Below are 21,789 nucleotides of genomic sequence, written 5' to 3'. Positions count from 1 at the left end.
TGTTGCCATGCTGTGAGTTAGCAAGGGCAGGAGGGGATGAGAGGGGAGTGGGCGCAAAACGGCTCAGCAGGAGTGCGGCACTCCCGACGGACGCAGTCAGCCTGGGTGACAGAGGGAGGCCTCATCTCTACCAAAAATTAAAACATCGGCTGGGCATGGTGGTGCTCACCTGTAGGCCCAGCTACACAGGAGGCTGAGGCAAGAGGATCGCTTTAGCCCGTAAGGTCGGGGCTGCAGTGAGCCAAGATGGCACCACTGCACTCCTGCCTGGGCAAGACAGTGAGGCCCTGTCTCAAAATCATAAAGTGTCGCTCTAATCTCTCCCGAGGTGAAGTGAGTGGAGGGAGAGTCTCCCTTCACTGCTGGGGGAGAGCGGTGACTGGGGGCGGGGTGTGAATTCCATCAGGCAAGGCGGGAGGAGCTGGAAAGGCTCACCCTCCTGAGGAGTCCAAGTCGTCCTGGCACAGAGCTTCCTAACAGGACTTTTGACAAGGGGGAGGGGTGGGTGGAGCAGGTCAGCCCAGACAGCAGGGGGGGCTCAGGGGCTCCTAGCAGCAGCCCCACCCCAAGCCCAGGGTCTGGGGGACAGGAGGAGTCCTCCCTACCAGTTCCACCTGGCAAGATGACCCTGTGGCCAGCCCCCTCCTCAGTGACTCTCCCCTGGTCCCTGGCCCCACACCCCACTCTGCCTATCCCCACGATGCCCAGCATGCGGTCAGCAAGAATTGCTATCTGATCCAAATGAGACAAAACAGCTGGCCTTCACCTCAGGCCAGGGGAGCCGCCTCACACCTGGGACACCTACTTGATGTCCCCCTGAACCACCTTCAAGTCCCTCAAAAAACCACCCCCAGCTCCAGGCAGATCCTAGGCAGAGGGTGGACGCTGCCAGAGCTCAGCCTCCCCCGGCTCACCTTTGAGTGGCACAGAGCCTCCTGCTGCCCGCCCGTTGTGGGTCATCACTCTCCCTGCAGCCCGGGTTGGCTGGCCAGGACTGTCTGCTGTCCCCAGGCGCCCACCACCAGGCACCGGCCCCCAGGGCTGCTCCAACAGGGGCTCCTCACTTCAGGTGCTGATTTCCACCGACTCCAGCCCCACAACGGCCTGAACCAGGGACGCTGGATCTGCTGGGTGCTGCCCCAGTGACTGCATTTCTAGCCCTATGTCCCCCTCTCTGCCTCGGTTTCCCTCCATGGCAGGAATCCCCTCACTGAGCCACACGTGAGTTGAGGCACCAGGAGTCCCACAGCTTCCCCACCCAGCTCTGGGGGATTATTGAACCTGGGGTGTCTCCTCCCAGTGACTGCTGGCTTGTGTATCCGGTGCCACCAGATGGGACCTGGGCATTTTCCCTGAAGTGGTACCAGGGTCTACAGCTTTAATCCTCCCACCCAGGGGTGCCCTGGGTCTGCCTTGTCCTTCACTGAGCAAAGACAAGTGTCCGGCCCCTCCTCTGAGGCCCCACAAAAGCTCCTTACCCCGCTGATGTAGAAATGTAGGTGAACCGGGAAGGGTGGGGGTCCTGGCCCAGGGTGACAAGACCAGACTGCAGGGAGAGGCTGCCCGGGGGGCACACCTGGCTTCACCAGACCTGAGGGAGCCAAGGAGCCCGACAGAGAGTACTGTCAAGCCTGCCCGAGGCACAGCATCGCATCCTAGATCACAGCAGGCAGAAAGGCCTCGTCTATACCCCCACCATGCACAAGCACTGCCCCCAGCCAACCCCAGGGGAATCCCCAGACTCATCTTCAACAGGTGGCAAAGCCTGCCGAGGGACCTTGGTCTGACCTTCAAAGGCTCTGAGAGGGTGCAGCCTGCCCACCTGTGCACACCTGGGGACTGTGGCCAAGTGGGTGTGTGGGGAGGGCTGTGCCACCACTCTGCCCCCACGGGCACCTGGTGGAGCAATGCGAGGCAGTAGCCGGGCCAGGCCACCGGAGCCTGGAGGGACAGCAGCTGTGACACCAGCCCTACCAGCCACCCAACAGGACCCCAGTCCATACCAAAGACTCAAAGTCAAACGAGTTTATTCAGAAAAGGCCTTGCTTGGCACCAGACTAAGAAAAGCAGCCCTGCCCCCAACCCCCTCCACCCGAGAAAGGTCAATTTACAAAGACAGGGGTGCGGGGGAGAGCTGGGTGGGGAAGACACAGCCAGGCCAGGAGGCTTCTGCAGGCCTTGGCCTTCCCTGAGGGCCTCGCACTTTCCGGTGGCCGCTACAGTGGCCACCACGGGAGGCCAGCACTGCAGGTCATGGGTCACGGAGCAGAGCCTGAGGGGAGCCCGCAGCAGCTCCGGAGGCCCCGGCCCCTGCAGCAGGGCCAGGAGAGCCAACACGCCATCGGGGAATCCTTTCCTTAAGGCTTCCCAGATTTGGCAGAAGGCTTCACCTCTGTGTCCTGCACCTCCGCTGCCTCCCCTGCCTTGGCTGGCTCGTCCCCTGCAGGTCCTGCCGGGCTGGGGCCTGGGGTCTCCGACAGGCTCTCAGCTGGCTCGTCCCCTGCAGATTCTGCTGGGCTGGGGCCTGGGGTCTCCGACAGGCTCTCAGCTGGCTCGTCCCCTGCAGGTCCTGCTGGGCTGGGGCCTGGGGTCTCCGATGGGCTCCCAGGGGTACCTTCTTTGGGCCCCGTTCGACCTTCTGTGTCCTCCTCAACCCCGTTCTCACTGTGTCCAGCCTTGGGGTACCCCGATGGGGCAGGGCACCCGGCAAGGGCCAAGGTCTGGGCGCCACCACTGGCTACCACAGCACTGTCCCCAGCACGCTCATCCACCTTCCTTCGCTTCCTCACCTTGTCAGCCACCCTGGCTCCCAGGGGTTGGGGGCAGGACTGCACGGCCTCCCCGGGGTCCTGGCCCCCCACTTCCTGGGTCCCCGTCCTGAGGCTGCCCTGGCTGAGGGCACACCCCTCCAAGTTCAGAGCGATCTTCTCCACCTCCGAGGCACTCTGAGGGCCTGGCTCTGTTGGGGGCTGCTCCCGCCGGCTCAGCTCCAGCTTCCTCTTCTTGCTCTCCTTGGGGCTTAGGGGCTTTGGCCCATCTTCCCCGTGGCCCCCTGCCTCATCCCCCTGGCTCCTCTCCAGGGGTCCCGCATCCTGGGGCTCCACATTCCGTGGCTGGGGCCCCTCGTCCACCCTGCCCCTACCCTTGCTGTGCTCTGGCCCACAGGTCCGACCCTGGGTGCTGGCCTTGTGGTTGGGGTCCCCGGGGCTTCCTTCTTCCTCCGCCTTCCTGGTGCCCTCGAGCGGACGGGGCAGAGAGCTGGGCTTGAACCTCCGCAGCTTGTCTGGGGGCCCCCAGACAAACTTGCAGCGGGGCCGGAAGTGCTCCCAGGCGAAGTGCACCAGCTGGCGGCGCTGGTTCCGGCAGCGCACGGCGAACATGAAGTAGTCCAGGGCACTCTGCCGCACGCCGGGCAGCTCCCGCCGCACCAGCGTCTCCTCCAGGAAGAAGCGGACCAGCGGCGCCTGGAAGTGCTCAAGGCCCAGCTCACCCAGCGACTTGAGGATGCGCGTGATGCGGAGGTTGTTGTGGCTGCGCCTGTGGGAGATCCGGGTCAGCAGAGGTCAATGGCCGGGGCCCCTCCTGCTGGGCCGCACCCTGTCCTGGCCTGCACTCCCACCCAGCTCCACGGGAGTCTCCCCATCCTGGCCCACGATCCAGTCTTTCTTTCCATTTGCCTCCCTGGGCCCAGGGGAGGACTCACGCTGTCCCCGTGAAAATGGCCTGTGGGCCCTAGACACATGGGGGTTGGGGGGGGGGATACTGACACATCACCTAGAGGGTGGCTGTACCCCGAGTCCCGCTGGTGGGGAGGAGCTGGCTGGACAAGAACCACCAGGGGCCCCTCCAGGGTACAGGGGCCTTGATCACCCTGTGAGAGCTGGCTGTACCGCTGCAGACTCTCCCTCACCCCTGCTTGCTTCTCTGTGCGGACTGCCACCTCCCAGGTGCAGGAATAGCATTCTTTACCTTCTCACCAACCCTACGAGGGAGGGACCGCCTGGCTCGACAGGCAGCAAGGAGGGGCTCAGGGCCTTGGTCCACTGCCCAAGCGGCCCTGGAGTTCTGTGTCTGCAGCAGCGCTCTGTGACCTGCCCGGAACCTGACGTGACCCTGTTCTGTGCTGGGGCTGGGGGTGGGCAGGAGTAGCTGGGCCTCACCAATTCAGGTTCTGGAAGCGCTTCTGGTAGTTCTGTGCTCGGCCCACTGTGCCTGTGCCTCGGTCCTCCAGCCGGATCCCGTAGAAGCCCAGCATGAGTTCGTAGGCCCGGACAAGCCTCTCCTGGATCTCCCGGGAGCTTTTAAACACCTGGAAAAGACCCCATTGGAGAGCTCAGGCCCATCCCTGAAGCCCCGGTTCTCTCAGGGAGTGTGGGGGTGGCCTTGGGTCCCGACTCACTCAGAGGCCTGGACTAGACAGACAGACATACATACATACATACATACATTCATTTAGAGACAGAGTCTTGCTCTGTTGCCCAGGCTGGAGTGCAGTGGTGCAATCTCAGTCACTGCAACCTCTGCCTCCCAGGTAGCTGGGATTACAGGTGCCCGCCACCACACCTGGCTATTTTTTTTTTTTGTATTTTTAGTAGAGACGGGGTTTTGTCACGTTGGTCAGGCTGGTCTCAAACTCCTGACCTCAGGTGATCCACCCGCCTCAGCCTCCCACAGTGTGGGGATTACAAATGTGAGCCACTGCACCTGGCCTGAACTTAGACTTTTAGGGTAAAGTGACAAGAGACACATTCATGTCTTCATCTCTCCTCTGAGCTGCTCCGAGCTCTTGCCAGGGCCCGAGGCTGCTGCCCTCCCCCGAGAGGAAGTCGCTGGCCATGGGAAAGCGCCAGGAGGGGCCCCTTGGCTCTCTAAGTCCCTGCATCCTTCAGGGGCAGCTTCCAGACTTGGGTGACCCCACTCCAGCCTAAACCAGTGGTGAGAAAGGCAGATCCCGCCATTCCAGGTCTCTCAGGGGCTCTGCCCCAGACTCCCGCATGCGGACAAACAGCCTCGGAAATTAGGTTTCTCTAGATGCCTGGTGGGGCGAGGACCACTGGGGAGGGAAGGTCATCATACTGACGGTCATCATACTGGACCTCTGCCTTTCAAGGGGCCCCTGAGGGGGCACTCAATGCCTGCTGTCAGATGTGACCCTGTCTCTGAAGAGGCGTGGCTTGCCCAGGCCTCCCCATCTCCCCCTCCAGCCACAGCCAAGGCCTGGCTCACCTCGACCTCCCTGAGCGTGAGGGGCTTGGCATGCCAGTTCACTCCCGGTTCTCGCAGAGGAAACAGCCTGCAGGAGAAGAGATGCCCAGGCAAGGGGTTAGGAGAGCTGCTTCCAGCCCTCAGGCACGTACTTGCTGTGTAGCCCAGGGCAGCTCCCATCCTCTCTGGGCTCCCCCAGGCTCAACTCTAGGAGGGAGTGGCTAGGCAGAGGAGCAAGGGTGGGAGAGCTCGGGTGGGAGAGCTCAGGTGAGCGGGCGAGGGCCCAGGACAGGAGGTGTGCGGCCACGAGCCACAGCCTGCATGCTCAGCAGCACTGGGGAGGTGACTCAGACAGCAAGGGGCCCTGCGGCCATCCACCCCGGGCAGACCAGGGCCTTCCTTTCTACTCCTCACGGAAGTCTTCCCTCTCTTGCGCTGTCACTCGTGACACATCGCACACCAGCAGAGGCTCCCTGTGGACGCCCAGAGAGCTGTCCCCAAAGTAGGGCTTGCTGTGTTTGGGAGGCTACAGTGTGGATCCCCGAGACGCCTGCCACGCGGCTCACCCCAGCACTATGCCAGGATCCTGCCCCAGCTGAGTGGGACACAGGGGCCACCTCTTGAGGCTCACAGAGGCCTCCTGGCACCAAGGCTGCCCCTCTGGCAGGCAGGACCCGCCCCTCTCCTGTTTCAGGGAGCTTGTGTGCAGCCCTTCCTGTCCCCCTGGTCACCAAGAGCCCACAGACTGGGGACAGACCTGAGCCTTCCCTCAGTGGCTCTTGCATGTCCAGTAATGTCCATTCGTGTCATATGGACACCAGCTTCCAGGAAGGACAGGGAGTGCTCAGTCACACCAGGAAGCAGCATGGGGAAGGCTCCTGCCTGGGAGGACCCCTCCCCCGAAGCCTCCCCCACCGCCCATCCTCCCATTCTCCCCAACTCACCACTGGATGTAGGAGTGATTGTCCTCAAGGAGGTCATAGTTGTCCCTCCAGTTCTGAAGAATGTCCTCAATGAAACAGCCTGGGAGCCCCATGGGGACAAGTCAGCTGTGGCAGCTACCCTGCCCGCGCTCAGGAGGACAGGGTGTGTGGGGGGGACAAAGGGAGGCAGTGCTGCCAGCAGCTTCCCTAAGCTACTCCTCGTCCCTGTCTCCTGAGGCTCTTCAGGGTGCCAGGCTCAGCGGGGCTGCCCATCCCTCCTCCGACGCACAGCCCTTGCCCTGCTGCCATCTGTGAACCGGACCCTTGCTGCTGGCTGGCGGCAAACCCAAGTGAGAGCCCGGAAGGTCCCTCTGGGGGAACCAGTGGTCCTTGACCAGGAACTGTCTGTATAGGAGGGGGCCTCAGCGCCTCCCGCAAAAGGTGGCCTGTCAGCCACAGAAATCTGTCCTCAAACAAAGCCCCCAGCTGAAGCCAGCCCCGTGATGTGGCAGGCACAGTCTCCCGAGATGGGGGCCTGACAGTATTTTGTGCAGCCACCCAGTCTCTTTGTTTCACGTTGCAGCCATGACAAATGCACAAACAGGTGTGGAATGTGCCCATGAAACTTTATTGACACCGACATTTTAATTTCCTATAATATTAAAGTCATAGAATACTGTTCTATTTTTTTTGAGAGGGAGTCTCGCTCTGTCGCCCAGGCTGGAGCACAGTGGCGTGATCTCGGCTCACTGCAACCTCCACCTCCCAGGTTCAAGCAATTCTCCTGCTTCAGCCTCCTGAGTAGCTGGGACTACAGGCGCACACTACCACACCCGGCTAATTTTTTTTGTATTTTTAGTAGAGACGGGGTTTCGCCATATTGGCCAGGCTGGTCTCGAACTCCTGACTGTGTGATCCACCCGCCTCGGCCTCCCCAAGTGCTGGGACTACAAGCATGAGCCACCAGGCCCGGCCTCTACTTTAATTTTTTTCCAACTATTTAAAAATATAAAAACCATCCTTAGCTCCTTGGTTTATGTGTGGCTTTCATGAGGTCGTGGAGGAGCTCAGTGGTTTTGATAGAGACCGTGTGGCCTGAAAAGCTGCCGATATTCAGTCTCTGGCTCTTTGCAGACTTAGCCCACCCTGACCCAAACACCTCTGCAGAGATCCCAGGCTGGGGGACCTGGAGTCCCTCTGGCCGCCTCCAGGGGGCACTGTGGCGCTATTTGAAAGCCGTGGTCCCGGTAATCCCGGGGGGACATCCCAAACCAGGCCCCAGTGGACCACCCCCGCCAGGCAAGGATGGAAGTGCCGGCTGCCAGCGGTTGTGGGGCACCTACCGTTGGGCAGGAAGCGGATCTCATTTCTGTAGAAACTCAGGTTTGGCGTGTCCCCATTGCAGTCTCGTTCCACCAGATCCTGAAGAGCCAGAGAAAGGGGACAGCAGGGACCCATCAGACACAAGCTGCCCTGGGGCCCTCCGTGCCTTTCGGGGAGGAGCACCTGCAAACCTCCAGGCTGGCCCAAGACCCTAGGAGTCCGCATGGCTCCTCACTCTGCAGGTGGGGGCCATTCAGAGGACAGCAGCTGTCTCCAAGCGGCAGGGACCCCCCCTTCCCCATCTCGCCAGCCAGGCCAGGCCTGGCAGGTCTGGCAGGTCCCCTCCTCAGCACCCTGAAGGCAGCACAGGAGTTTCTGTGATTCAGGGGTGTGGAGGGTAATTGCTGAGGACAACCACCACCCGCAGGAGACAGGACTGGCATGGGGTGGGGTGCCGTGTGGGTGACATCATGGCTGGCACTATGGCCACATTTGCAAGGCTACAGTGTGCTCAGAAAGGTAGGGGGACGCCCGTGGTCTCCCACGAGAGGGGATGGGCAGGGCTCTGAATCTACACCAGGCTGTGCCCCAGGCAGGGTCCTGCCCAGAACTGTGGCCCTGGCACAGCAAGCCAGGCCGGCCTTCCAGAAGAAGCCGGGACATTCTGAGAAGAGCTGCTGGTGGGAGGGCTCTGTGTCCTGGGGTAGGGGCAGGCACGTACCGGGTAGTTGTGCCGGTACCTACACATGTCCCTCGTGGCTCGCCAGTTTCGGGACCCTGTCATCCTGGACTGGGAAGAGAAGAGATGGGATTAGGACCCCCATGGGAGACCCCCAAGTGAGCCCCCACCATGGTGAGGGCTGCAGGGCCTGGGCCTGTCTTTAAAGGATGGGGGTTTCACGGCTCCTCCCTTTCATTCTCCCGCCCTGGTTCTTTTTCGGGGGTTCCCAGTGGGGCAGATTTGGGGCTCAGTAAAGTACCCGAACACCCTGCACAGAACCAGAGAGGGCTACAGTAGCCAAGTAGGGGTCTGCTCCTTCTATAGGCCCCCTTGGGACTCCTGGTTTCCACCTTAGGATGGCCCCTGGCTGACGTGCACCTCCCCAGGGGTGTGGCCCTGACCCTCTCCTCCTCCTAGGCCTGCTGGCCACCCCCCACTCTGGGTTCAGCCTCTGTTCTGTGCCCCTGAAGACTCCCCTGCTTTGTGCTCTAAAGTCACCAGGCTGCGTTCTTGGGGGCAGTGGCCTCACCACCTATAGCCCCAGGAGGGGACCCAGGTGCTTCTGGCAGCGTCTAATGAATGAATGCCCCTTCCCTGCCCAACCCCACACCTCACTGGCCATGGTGAGGTCAGGCCCTGAGTCTCCAGCCTCCAGCCCTGTCTGGAGATGGCTTCTCAGCAAGACTTCAGGTCCTCTTGATGCCCCAAGCCCTTCAGCCCCCATCTCTGCAGGCCAAGCATCATGAGGCTAAGCAAAGGGCTGGAAGTACCTAGTGATGAGGATGCTGGGACACAGCCCTGACTTTGTGATGAGGGTAGGGGGGCTGGGGCTGAGCCCCACTCGGTGGGTAGGGCAGGAATGGGTGTGCTTGTCCAGGGCAACAACTGGGACCCAGGATCCCCGGGGAGTGCTACAAGGGGGTCTGGGAGGCCCAGTCAGCCACTGTATCCCCTGGCTCCCCGCTGAGCTCCGGCTGTGGCCTGGCATTGCCTCTTTGCCTGATTTCCTTCTTTTTCTTTCCCCCGGAGATGGGAGCTTCATGCAATCTCCACTCACTGCAACCTCCACCTGTCAGGTTTCGGTGATTCTCCTGCTTAAACCTCTCGAGTAGCCGGGATTACAGGTGCCCATCACCACGCCTGGTTAATTTTGTGTTTTTAGTAGAGACAGAGTTTCACCATGTTGGCCAGGCTAATCTTGGACTCCTGACCACCTAGGCCTCCGAAAGTGCTGGGATTACAGGCCTGAGCCACCACCACCAGCCTCTCAGCCTGACTTCTCAACAGGGCCTGCTCCTGTGGTTCTCTCGCCCGGCCCAGCCATCAGTTTCTACTTCTTCCTGGGGCCAGCGGGAGCCTCCCTGGGTCAGTTCTGGAGGCTGGGTCCTGACTGCACGTGGCCAGTCAGCCCACAGGTGCACACATGACACTGCCCAGGAGAAAGTGAAACAGCCCCGCCAGGGTCCAGCGCAGGCAGCTCAGGAGGCCTGAGGGGTCCGAAGGAGAAGGGGAGGGGCTTGGGGACAGAAGCCACAGCAGGAGGCAGAAGGGAAGAGGTCAAAGGTCACAGGCGCCTGGCAGGATGGTCTGGGCCTCTGAGCACCGCTTCAGGAGAGTGGCCTGAGGAACTCCAGTGAGGGGAGCCCGTCAGAGCTCACCCAGGGGTCACGCCGTCCTGGGGGACAGTGCCAGACCCTGCCCCCCTGCCCAGCCTGCCTGGCAGCTGCCCTCCCGGCGACAGGGCCCAGCCCCTCCGTGCTCTCTCACTGCCCACTCCACCATGGCCAGGCGCAAACGCAAACAGTGCTGGGTGCCAAGGGGAGAAACCATGCGGAGCCTATGGCTCGGAGTTCCAGATACTTCCCGGGCCCCACAACCCGGGCAGCTCAGCTGGAAGGGCGCTCCCAAATAAATCCCAGCTCCCCGACCGGGACCGGACTGTGACAATGCGGCGTTCCCAGCGCGGCTCAGGGAGCCACTGGCAACAAAAGTAACCCTGGCGTTGACAGGCGCCCGGCGGTAACAAAAGTAACAGGCGGAGGCCCCACCGGCCAGCCCCGGGCTCCCGCAGGTGCAGAAGCGAAGCCTCCCAGGCCAGACCCGGCCCCGGCCCGGGCTCCAGACCCAGCCCCAGGCCACGGGGCCTGCGCAGGGGCCGCCAGGAGGCCAAGGCGCGGGCCTGAGGCAGGAGGGGTCCCATCGGGGGCGGCCACGGCGGCCGGGGACGGGAAGCGCCCGAGGCACCCCTGGGGGAAACGGCTCCCACGCACGATGGGGCCCGGGAGGCTCTATCACCCACGCGCGGCCCCCGCACTTCTCCGCCGGGCCCTGGGGCCGGGGTCGGCCGGTCTGGGGTGGGGTCCCCGGGGCTGCGGGAGCTCCAGGAGACCCCAGGTGTCTCCGCCCGGGAGAGGGGGGTCTCCGGTCCACGCAGCCAGGCGGGGGGCGCCGGGGACCCCAGGCCTCGTCAGCGCCGCGGGCCGCACCTGGAGCGCGCTGGGCCGCGCCGCCCGCGGCTCCTCCGGTTCCTCGTCCTCGTCCTCGTCCCCCGCGTCCGCGTCCCTCGCGCCGGCGGCCTCGCCGTCCTCGCAGTCCTGGTCCTCCGCGTCCTCCGCATCCTCCTCGTCCTCCTCCCAGGTGGAGTCGCAGTCCGGGTCGTCCATGCTCGGCGGCGGCGGGGCTCGCGCTGGAGGCGGAAGCGAAACCTAAAGCGGAGGAAGCGCGGGGGGCGGGGCGGGGCGGGGGGGGGGGGCGGGGGGGGGGGGAGGGAGCGGCCCAGGCCCCGCCCACGTCCGCGCGCAACGCCCCTCCCTCCCCCGAGAATCCCCCAACGTCCGCCCGGGAGGATGCCCCTCGTAGAACGCCCACCCCCACCCCACGATGCCCACCCGGGAGGATTCGCCCCACCCCGTCTCGCAAGGATGCCCGCCCTAGGAGATCCTCCCTCCCGAAAATGTCCCCAAAGGCTGCCCGCCCCCCAGAAGACCGTCTCCCGGAAGATGAGCCGGGTACCTCGGAAGGATGTCTTCCGGATGATGTTCTCCCAGCAGGATTCTCTCCCCGGAGGACGCCTGCCCCGCAGATAATCCCCCCTTCCAAGAATATTTCTGTCCCCCAAGAGAAATGCCCCCAGAGGATGTCCCCATCAGAAGAATGGCCCCTGGAGGATAACCCCTGGAGGGGCCACAGGTCCACAGGGGCCTTTCTCCCTAAGCTGGGTTTGTGGGGGTCCCTGTCCTTTTGCTGCGGGCCGGGGGCCTTACTCAGCTCCTGGAAGCTGCTGGCGGACCCCTGTCCCTCCACAGGCAGTGCGAAGCATGTCTGTTTTCTTTTTGAAGCCACCAGGGGACTCTTTCTCTCTAGGGTGCCGAGTCTTATATAACCAAGATGACATGGGCAAGCTGTCATCTTCTCTCGCCATCTTCTCTCAGTTGTAAGAAGGCACTTAGGGGAGAGGAGCACACGAAGCCTGGGCCACCAGGAGGGTCACCCTGGGGATGGTTCAACACAGCTGATGCCAGTCCAGTGCCTCCTCAGGGCCGTCTCTCTAAGTACTGGCAGATCTGGGGCAGCACACAGTCACTTTCAGCTGCCGTTTCCCAGCACCGCGGGTCCCTTGCTCATCCACCTTTGACATCTGCTGGTGATACATGGCAAAGTTGGTGACCTCTTGGAATACAAATCAGGAGTGACCACCCCAGATAAACTTCTTCTGTAACTACTATACCACTTCATTTCAAAAAATTTAGGTAAAACTAAATCTGGATTTTGGACTTGGCCATGAGGATAGCTTCCGGCAGAGTTGTCCCTGGAATGATGGTGGTGGACAGGTGGAGCGGGCCCCAGCCCAGCCCCCAGGGGACACTGCCATCTCCTAGCCCTGCAGGCCCACTGGCAGGCCTCAGGCTGCCTGGACCTGGGAACTGGTGACATTCCTTGTACTATGTGCCAGGGACAGCCGTGAACGGAAGTGTTCCAATCCTGGTCACAAGTACAGGTTAAGGACTCTCTGGGCGCTGGGCCCTAATCTTTGCTGACCTGTTGACCGTTGTTAGCAGGTGCTAACTGGTGTTAGTGGTTGGAACCTGTGGACATACATCTCCCTTTCTTAAAACGACAGTAGTGATTCCCCGAAGTTTTGGGGCTCTGGACATTTCTGCAAATCAACTTACTGCAGTGGCCAGGGCAGGTTTCCCAGGGAGACTGAGTGAGCTGCCTGACCTTCTTGTTAGATGCTTTACAGCTGGGATCTGCTTACAGCATCAGAATAGATGGTGGGGTGGGGGTGGGGAGGCTCTGATGGGGACGTTGATGGGTGCTGGGTGGTTGTATAGGGTTTGGATGATCTGAGACTTGGGTGGGCAGGCCGCTCCCTCCACTGCCCCCAGAAAACAGAAAGACAAGCATACTGGGTGCTGACAACATTGTTCCAAGGGGGCAGCATTCCTGCTGCTGCCTACTGTTGGCAGGATATAGAACCACTTCCCTAAAAAGAGTATTAAGGGACATTGCCCAACTTGTGTTTTACAAATACCACCACACTGAATTGCTTATTTACAAATATCACCACACCAAATTTCTTCTTTAGTTGCTTTTGTGTCGTGTATGTGTGTGTGTGTGTGTGTGTGTGCACGCATGCGTGCAGAGCTCATTTCGGAGGCATGCTAATCCAAGAAGTGCAGGAGCTGCTGCAGGGGACTGTGCAACAGTATTGCTTCTTCAGAGCGTCCTCTGCAGTTCAGTGACGTCCTGTATGGCTCAGCATTCCAGAAGGGTTTGCTGTTGCGGCTGGGGAAAGGGGCTCTCCTTCTCTGTCACTTTCTCTCTCTCTCTCTCTCTCTCTCTCTCTCTCGCTCCCTCCCTCCCTCCCTCTCTGTCACACACACACACACACACACACACACACACACACACAGCTCCCAGGCACCCACGAAGGGCAATGGTCTCTGTACATGCAGTAGGCGATGTGCCTGGAGCAGGCGTTGCTCACAGCTAAGGAGCCCAGAAGAATTTTGTGTGGCTCAGGGCTTGGATTTCAGCCTTCATATCTTCTCCAGGTAAGACCAGTGGCAGCCACGTGATTTGGCCCAAGCATGCCCTGTCCTCAATCAACCAGCCAAGCAGGGAGCCTGGCTGCCAGTGCCCTGCCGCTCAGTATTTATTCGCTGCTATTTGGGGAGCAGCAGAGCCCAACTGCCTTTCCCAGTCACCCCTGGGTCGCCCTGGGTGGGGCAGGCAGGGGAGTTCAGATCACTCCCACTCTCAGCCTTCACTGAGTCCCCACCCCAGCTGCCAGCCATAGAGAAAATGTCTCTGAGGCAGCAGGTGCTCTCGGGCCCTGGGTGTCCCAGGCACAGAGCCGCTGCTGAGGCTTCCAGGCTCAACATCAGCGGCGGCTTCTGACCCATTCAGATCTTGTCCTGAGCGCGCACTGTGCCATGTCTCGCCTCTACAGCAGCAGGCACCTGAGCGTCGGTGCACGGGTCAGCCTCATGCCAGCTCCGTTTTCCTTTTCAGATTTGTGTTCAGTCTGCACCTTCTACATGACATGGTGGAGTATGCATTACATAAAGCCCCCAGGTTAGAGACAGGACCCCTAGGGCCAGGAGGGGGTAAGTACAGCGCTGACCAGGACTGGAGGCCACATCACCCTTGCCCCAACACTCGTGAATTTGACGTGGTCATCCCACCTGCCAGCAGAACATGAACGGGGCCTCCCCACAAGGAAGCCTGGAAGTCCCTGTGAGTCCATAAGGGCTGCATGGCTCCTGACTTTAACCAGTCAGCCTCTCGTCCAGAAGGGGAGGCCCGGGGTGGGGGGCATGCTGCTTGCCTGCCCAGTGGGCTTACTCTGTGGGCTCTCGCTTTCTCCTGAAAGTGCAGCAAAATGTTACAGTAATCGAGATAAGGCAGATTTATTAACCAGTCTTTCCCAGCACAATCTCAGTTCACCCAAGATGCAGTTTCAGATGGAGGTTTACAATGGTGAGCCTGGGTGGAGAGTAGGACTCCTTCTGGCCATCCCGTGACACCCTGTGTTAGCGTTTGTCCCCCTTTCCCCTGCTGCTTCTAGAAGCCACACTGCTGTCCCAGATCGAGACTCCAGGACAGGACCTGGCACAAAGCCCTGAGGCTGACCTCACAGGAGAGATCGGACGGGCAAGGGGGCACACTTGGGCAGCAAAGGGAGACCCCACCCTTCCCTGGCTGCAGGGCTGAGTATTTGGGGTGTGAGTGGAGGAATGCCAGGCAGGTTCAGTCCTTCGGTCTAGGCGTGTGGGGCCCTCCAGGTGCCTGCTCTTTGTGGCAGGCTGTTACAGCAGGGCTGCGGATTTGTCCCGGCTCTATAGAAAAGGGACCCACAGGGTACCCCAGGCAGCTGCTCTACCCTGGGAGTGCAGCTTGGGCAGGCCACAGACCAGCAGCTTCCCTGGGCTCTTCTGCCCCAGAAGCAACAGCGGGTTTGGTGCAGACCAGCACCAGGTGCCACATGGGGCGATCACACCACGGGATTCCTGGCTTTGCCTCTTTAGTGGGTGCCTTGTGATCTGCGTCATGGTGAGGAGGACTCCAGGGACAGACGGCCAGGACGTTCCCATGTGGAGGAGACTCCACTGGCAGAGAAGCAGCGTCAAGCTGAAGACGTTGGGGTGTGCTGGCTGGCCAGGACAGCGCTCGTCCCCCTGTCCACACATGGAACACTGGACTTCCCTCTGCGGCCCAGCCAGCGGTCTCGTCTCGCAGCCGCAGCTTTCAGCAGGAAGGAGCTCGCTGGTGCCTGCCTGACCTACCAGGGCCCACACCGTTTTGCCCTCCTAACATTTTGTATTTTAAGTGCTTGTCACAGTTCACAAAATAACCACTCAGAATCTGTTACTATTTTGTTTATACATTGTATCAAGTGAATGTTAACAAGTCATCTAAGTGTATGCTTTAGTTATAAATCTTGGAAAAATAAAAACTTCCTTTTGGAGGAAAAGTTAACTCACTTTGGGATGAAAATCACACAACTCCAGGTTGGATTTTTTTGTGCTTTAATGTTCGCAGTCACACAAAAGTGGTATCTCCATCAGCACTGGGGCGGCCACCTCCTCCTCATCAGCCCGACAGCTGCACGGTCCCGCCTCTCACCCATTTGGTCTGTTTGCAAGTTACTAGATCATACAAAAATAACCGCTACAAATTCTCTGTATCTGGCATATAAAAACTGAGCAAAAAGTATCTCTTAAAGCAAAACATCTCAGAAAAAATACAACACAGGTTTAACTTCTGCAGTACTTTGTTCATATAAAACACTAGTAAAATAGGCTTCTTAAAAATTAAATAGTGAAATACCAACCAAATTATATACATTGTTACAGTACAAGTGAATGAGGCAAAATATCCAGTTCTTAGTTTCCCAGGTGGAGGAGGGCTGTCAGTGCGTGGCACGGAGGGGTGACAGGAAGGCCATGTTCTGATGTCACAGTCAGTGCAGAAACAGGCTTGCAGCGGGACAAACAGATGGAAAGAACTGAGTCACGCAGGGAAGACCAGTGGCTCCTTTGAGGAAGAGTGAGGTCATGTTTTTATTGCTTGCTAATCCGAGGTTTTCCCTTGGCCTGATGCCCCTCTAGGTAGCCTGGATCCCAAACACTGCAGCCCATGTAGAGCTAATCCATGTCACCAGCAGCCCCGGGGAAGCCACAGCTGCTCCAGAGAAGACAGAACGAGGCTTCAGAGCCCTCAACATCTGAGCTGGATTGATCCTGGTCTTTCAGGTCCATCAGGGTCCCACATGGTCCAACTGACACACGTTTCCCCGCTGACGGCCACGTTCACCTGAGAGCCTGAGGGTGGGCAGTGTGGGCTCACGGCGCTGGGGTGATATCACTGTGGCCTGGGGGGTGGCACTCAGACCCAGCCGACCCCGTCAGTGACCACAGCTCTTCACCCGCTTCTCTGCTGCCGCCAGGACTGAGGGGTCTATGTGCGGCGCCGCTTGGCAGCGCTGGGACTGGAGGGGTTGCTGTTCGCGGTCAGGACTTTGTCGGTGACCCGGCTGCGCTTCCGCTTGTCTGCGCCTTCTTTGCACCCCAAGTCTGAGGAGTTCTTCTCTTTGTCTTTGCTGGATTTTTCTGTTGCTTTCCCCAAACTCCCTGAAGATGAAAAAACTGAGAAACGAAAAATCACTTGGCTGAAAACAGAATATCCAGAATCTTATTTCTGTCTTCCTGTTCAGTTAAAAAAATCTGCATATTGACACGTGACCCTCTGAACCCAAAGCTTCCTCCTGAGCTGGGAGCCCTTTGCATGTGGGCCTGCAGAGGGGCCTGGTCCTCCTGAGGACCTCCCTGCTGTGGGCACTGCAGGGACCACCGCTCAGACCCCAGCCTATAACATGGAGCCGAACTCAGCTCCTGGGGAGGGGGCACTGCAGGATCCATCCTGTGCCTAGATGTCCTGCCCGGGGCCTCTGCACCGCAGGCTCTACGCCCACCTGACTGTGCCCTGCCTGAGGGTGGCCTCAGGGTGCTGAGCCCCAAAGGGCATTAGGGCAGGGTGAGCGCCACACTCACCATCGTCAGCCCCATTGTGGGGGTCCACGTCTTCCTTCATCTCCTCTTTCATCTCCTCTTCTATCATCACTTTTCCTGTGGAGGAGACAGCTGACGCTCACCGAAAACCCACGGTGGTGGCCGACGCTGGGGGATGGTCAGGCCAGGGACTGCTCCGACGCTTGCTGCCCACACGGGCCTCAGCTTCCGTCCAGCCACTGCTCTCAAACAAAGTCCTCTCCAATCCCGGAGGTTCCAAGACCACCCAAGCACAGGTGGGGCGGGGTCTGCGCTGGACCCTCACACCTCCCTGGAGGCCCGGGGTCCTCACCCTCACCTCCCCGCCCTTGGCCAGGGTCTGGCCTTTTCTGATTCCCAAGCCCAACCTCTCCCGAGTCTCACCTTCTCGGACCTCCTGAATGATCTCTTCTGGAAGGACGAAGTTCCTCTCTGGATTCGGGAATGGAAGAATCTCAGACTCATGCTGATGTCAAATAGAGAGTTTTAAGAAACAAGGGTGAAGATGCGGTTTCAAGAAGCCACTACAGCCATGTAAGAGCCACTTGGCGAGCAGCCAGCGAGCACACGTCACTGTGTTGGAGGCTGCGGTGGGCGGGCATGGGCAAAGGGCATTTCTTCTTTTTGTGAACAGTGCCTGCTACAGCTGGGCTTTTCAGACAGACCCAGGGAGGGCAGAACCAGTGGAGACACGTGCAGGGGTCAGGAAGACCCACCGGGGCCGGCATCACTAAGGTGGGCCCTGAGGACCGGGTAGCCCTGGTGACACACACCTGTGGGCCCTGCCTGCCCACCACGGCCTATGGTCTCACCAAGAGACTGCACACCTGTGGGTCCTGCCTGCCCACCACGGCCTACGGTCTCACCAAGAGACTGCGTTCCCCAAGGCAGCATGCAGAGGGCACGGTGACAGCCCTGGGGAAAGGCCGCAGGCGCCTCGAGTTCTCATCCACGTGGCAGGAACCCATGGACACTGAGGGTGTCAGTTGGGAGCGCCACAGGCACAGAACCAGGCAAGGAAGAAGAGCAGATGGAGCAGCGCCACCCGAGTGCTTGCCAGGCACTGCCCTCCTGAGGTCACACAGACCAGAGGGAGAGACCAGGAGCCAGGGAAAAGTGGAGCTGGCGGGAAGGGCCCTGGACTGGGAGGCGATTCAGGAGACAGGGGCTTCTACTCGGCAGTTTGGGTGCTGTATGGAACAGGCAGTCAGGCCACATTTGTGCTCCTCAAAATCTCCTGGGCCAGCTGGTCAGCCTCTCGGGGGTACTCCAGGGGCTCTGTATTTCATAAGGTCTGAAAAACTCAGATCTCAGTCACACAGAAGTGTCATGGTCCAGAGAAAGTGCCAGCCTGTGGTCTTGCCCAGTCCTTACTGATGTCATAGGCCACTGCAGGAATAAGGAACAGGGCCACAATCCTAGGGCTGAAAGGCCTGGCGGTCCCACACGGCTTCCTGAGTGTCATGTGGGCTGCTGTGCTCATCTGAGCCAGCACCCATGCCCCAGGGGACATTATGGGCCTTGGAGCTGTTTGTCTTCCCCAGAGCCAGGCATAGATTTGCACCGATCTCTCCAAATCGCGGTGTGGGAGGTGTCTGGGGACCTGGTGCCCTCTCCCACAACCAAGAAGCTGCTGGGAGTTTGGTGACAGGGGGCCTCTGACCCTGAGGGGTGGCGACCAGGGTTCAATGGCTGATGGATACGCTCTAGGGAGGAGCAGGTCCAGGGAGGACCTTGTGAGCTTAGTAGCCAGCTGTGTCTAGGCCACTAGGTACTGGCCACCCGGTGCAAATGCCGCACTGGCTCAGAACGTCCTCAACACACGACGCGGCAGCAACAGGGGCTTAAGCTTGCAGGGCACTTCTAGGGCTGAGCATCCTTCCTCTCCTCAGACAGCCAGGCCCCTGCACGGCTGGCATCTCTGTCCCCTTTCTACAGCTATGACAAGGAGACCCACATCACTCCACCAATGTCAACGGCAAGCATTCCTTGCCTCAGTGGTGCCCCTGTGTCTTCCTGGAAGGGCTGGTGTGGCCCTGAGTCCAGCGTGGCTGGCACAGACTCTCTTTCCACCAGCACAGGTCCCCACTCCTCCTGGTCACCTGACCCCTGACCCCCACCCCATTCTCCAAGCATACCACCTTCTTTCAGCTCCTGGACCCACCACCTCCTGCTGCCACAGAGCCTGGAACACCCACCTGTCTCTTGTGGCCACCCTGCTTACCTAGTTAACGCGCTCACCCGTCACACACTGCCAGCTCCAAGCTCTGTGAGGACTGGGACTCTATTTGCCTGACTCCCACAGAAGCCACCAAATTCACCTTGGTGTGACTCAGATAGGGTCACCCTCTGCCTAAAGCACTTCTGGGGCATCCCAGGAGGCTGACAAGGGCCTAAGGGCCTGGGGCCTCTGCATCCTTCCCTCCCTCCCCAGGGTCTCAGCTGGAGGCTCTGGCCCAGCACCCAGTCTAAAGCAGGCCCCCTGAAAAGCTGGCCAGCTGCTAGCACTGTGTTTGTGCTTTCCATGACAGGCTCGGGAGCCCTGGGATGCCCTCCTTAAGGATGGGTCTCCCTGCAGGGGGCTCTGCCCAGCGGACCCCAGCAGGCATGGAGGGGCCTCTGCTCTGCCCAGCGGACCCCAGCCTCTGCTCTGCCCAGCTCAGGCTGACCCTCAGCGGTGTGTGGGTTCGTGCCCCCATCGGGCAGCACAGGGAGGGCGGTTGGGCTCACCAGTGCCTGCATGTCGTACATGGTGCTCAGGTGGTCCCAGATGACCTTGGATGGGACCTGCCGCCCGATGTTCTGGCTGAACTTGTCCCGGATACAAATCATGTGGAAGTGTCGGTTCACACCTGGGGGGAGGAGGGGCGGCGGGACAACCGGTCAGAGGGGAGGAGAAAGGGGATGGAGGGGACAGGGTGCCCTGGGGACTGGAGGGGCAAGGGTGGCCGCGGTGGGATGGGGCGGGCCAGGGTGCGGAGGGGCTGTCGGGGGGCAGGGCTGGGTGGTGTGTGGGAGGGGGTGGGGCGTCCCGGGGCAGAGGTGGGGGTGGGGCGCTGCGGGCTGGGGCCTCGCGGTGTCACGGGGGTAGGGGCCGGGGGCGGGGTCCGGGGCGGGGTCCGAAGGTCGCGTGGGAGGGGGCAGGGGTCCCGGGACGGGTGTGGCGGGGGTGTCACGGCCCGGGCTCGGCGGGGCGCGGGGGGGCGCGGGTGTCGCGAGCGCAGGCCCCGCCCCGCCCCGCCGGTTGCCCGCCCCGCCCCCACGCGCGTCCGCGGCCTGGGCGCTCACCGACGGGCTTGTGGCCCAGCATGGCGTGGAAGAGGCACACCTCCACCTCGGGGCTCCACACCACTGTCTCCTCCGCCGGGCTGGTGGCCGCCTCCCCTGGGCCCTTGTCGCCTGCGGCGCCCCCGCCGCCCACCTCGGCCTCTCCCATGGCCGCGGCCCGGCCGAGCAAGGAGCCCCCGGCGGGAGCAGGCGCGGCCACGAGCTCCGCGCAGGCGCACTCGGGGGCGGGCGCGCGCTCCGCCAGGCACGAGCTCGGGCTCACGCGCCGGCGTCGGCGCAGGCGCAGCCGAGGCCTCGGGTGCCTTCCCGCCGGGGACTCCGCCCTGCTCCGCCCCGTGCGGGGGTGCTTAAAACGTGTTCCTCTTTAAAGCACAGTAAGTGTTCTAACACTTCACCCAAACAACAACAGAAAACTTTTTTGCTTCAAAGAAAACCATCAGCAAAGTGAAAAGACGACCCACAGATTGGGAGAAAGTATTTGCAAATCCTGTATATGATAAGGAACTTCCTTGCAGAAGGTATAAATATAACTCTATAATAAAAAGACAGTCTAACTATAAAACGGCAAAGGATTTGGATACACATTTTTCCAAAGAAGATGTACAGATGGGCCGGGCGCGGTGGCTTACGCCTGTAATCCCAGCACTTTGGGAGGCCGAGGCGGGAGGATCATCTGAGGTCAGGAGTTCGAGACCAGCCTGGCCAACATGGCATAATCCCGTCTCTACTAAAAATACAAAAAAATTAGCCGGCCGTGGTGGCGGGCGCCTGTAATCCCAGTTACTTCGAGAGGCTGAGGCAGGACAATCGCTTGAACCCGAGAGGCGGAGGTTGCAGTGAGCCGAGATCGCGCCATTGCAATCCAGCTTGGGCAACAAGAGAGAAACTCCGACTCGGGAAAAAGAAAAAAAAAGATGTATAGATGGTCAATGAGCACCATCGGTCACGCGAAACGCGAACCAGCCCGCGTGGGGACCCCCTTCCCCGCCGAGACCGCCGCAACCACGCGGCCGGGGTGGCGAGTACTGCGAGGATCGGGGCTCGGGACCCTAGTGCGGTCGTACTGTGGGGCCAGATGGAGTCGCTGCTGCGAAAGACAGAACGGCCGTTCCTTCAACGATGGAACCGTCTCCCTAGGAGGCAGCAGCTCCGTGGCGGGCGCCCGCGACGGTGGAACAAGACACAGGTTCAGGCTGGGATCCGCAGCCGCAAGGCGAGCGCCGCCCCCAACCGGGGCTGAACCGGCTAGGGGCGCACGGAGCGCGGGCACCCGCACGGCGCAGCCGCGTTCAGCCTAAAAGCCGCGAGCGCGGACTGCGGCAGCGTGGGTGCGGGCTGAGACGAAAGTCAGAGAATTCAGACACCAAAATACGCAGCATGGGAATCCATTCACAGGAAGAGCCAGAACTGGCAACTCCATAGAAATAGAAAGTAGACGCACAGTTGCCGGGGACGGGGGAGGGGGAGGGAAACGCGAGTCACTGCGGATGGGGATCGGCTTCTTTTTTGCTTCTGAGGCAGAGTCTCGCTCTGTTGCCCAGGCTGGGGTGCAATGGCGTGATCTTGGCTCACTGCAACCTCTGCCTCTCGGGTCCAAGCAATTCTCCTGACGGACTCCCGAGAAGCTGGGACCATAGGCGCTCACCACGGCCGGCTAATTTTTGTATTTTTAGTAGAGACGCGGTTTCACCATGTTGGCCAGGCTGGTGTCGAACTCTTGACCTCAGGTGATTCCCCCCTCCTCGGCCTCCCAAAGTGCTGGGATTACAGGCTT

The 21,789-nt window shown here is 60.6% G+C and overlaps 2 protein-coding genes and 1 long non-coding RNA gene across 5 annotated transcripts; 1 reads left to right on the top strand and 2 right to left on the bottom strand.

Annotated features, from left to right (window-relative positions):
* Window positions 1–2,010: 2,010 nt before the first annotated feature.
* Window positions 2,011–11,274, bottom strand: OGFR (opioid growth factor receptor). Of its 2 annotated transcripts, XM_031656895.1 has the most exons (8): window positions 11,185–11,274; window positions 10,659–10,858; window positions 8,173–8,241; window positions 7,472–7,550; window positions 6,150–6,228; window positions 5,227–5,293; window positions 4,161–4,309; window positions 2,011–3,537 (listed from the first exon to the last, which is right to left on the bottom strand). In XM_031656895.1, the coding sequence occupies exons 2-8, from the start codon at window positions 10,833–10,835 to the stop codon at window positions 2,358–2,360; spliced, it is 1,800 nt and encodes a 599-aa protein (XP_031512755.1). In that variant the 5' UTR covers window positions 10,836–10,858; window positions 11,185–11,274; the 3' UTR covers window positions 2,011–2,357. The 2 variants fall into 2 exon arrangements, with proteins under 2 accessions (XP_031512755.1, XP_021776520.2); XM_021920828.2 differs by lacking the exon at window positions 11,185–11,274 and having other exon boundaries at window positions 8,173–8,236; window positions 10,659–10,856.
* Window positions 11,275–12,468: 1,194 nt separating this feature from the next.
* On the top strand, window positions 12,469–16,325 carry LOC103887878. The gene is made up of 3 exons (XR_004179144.1): window positions 12,469–13,229; window positions 13,690–13,914; window positions 14,706–16,325. It is a non-coding gene; the product is annotated as an uncharacterized LOC103887878 (long non-coding RNA).
* MRGBP (MRG domain binding protein) lies at window positions 15,044–20,245 on the bottom strand. Of its 2 annotated transcripts, XM_003904516.4 has the most exons (5): window positions 20,016–20,245; window positions 19,458–19,579; window positions 17,112–17,193; window positions 16,731–16,805; window positions 15,044–16,325 (listed from the first exon to the last, which is right to left on the bottom strand). In XM_003904516.4, the coding sequence occupies exons 1-5, from the start codon at window positions 20,161–20,163 to the stop codon at window positions 16,138–16,140; spliced, it is 615 nt and encodes a 204-aa protein (XP_003904565.1). In that variant the 5' UTR covers window positions 20,164–20,245; the 3' UTR covers window positions 15,044–16,137. The 2 variants fall into 2 exon arrangements, 1 of the variants encoding a protein (XP_003904565.1); XR_652134.3 differs by having other exon boundaries at window positions 16,134–16,325; window positions 16,731–17,193.
* Window positions 20,246–21,789: the final 1,544 nt, after the last annotated feature.

The sequence above is a fragment of the Papio anubis genome, chromosome 16 (assembly GCF_008728515.1).
Source record: "Papio anubis isolate 15944 chromosome 16, Panubis1.0, whole genome shotgun sequence".
In the NCBI taxonomy this organism is placed as follows: Eukaryota; Metazoa; Chordata; class Mammalia; order Primates; family Cercopithecidae; genus Papio; species Papio anubis.
This window is presented reverse-complemented; position numbering and strand designations above follow the sequence as displayed.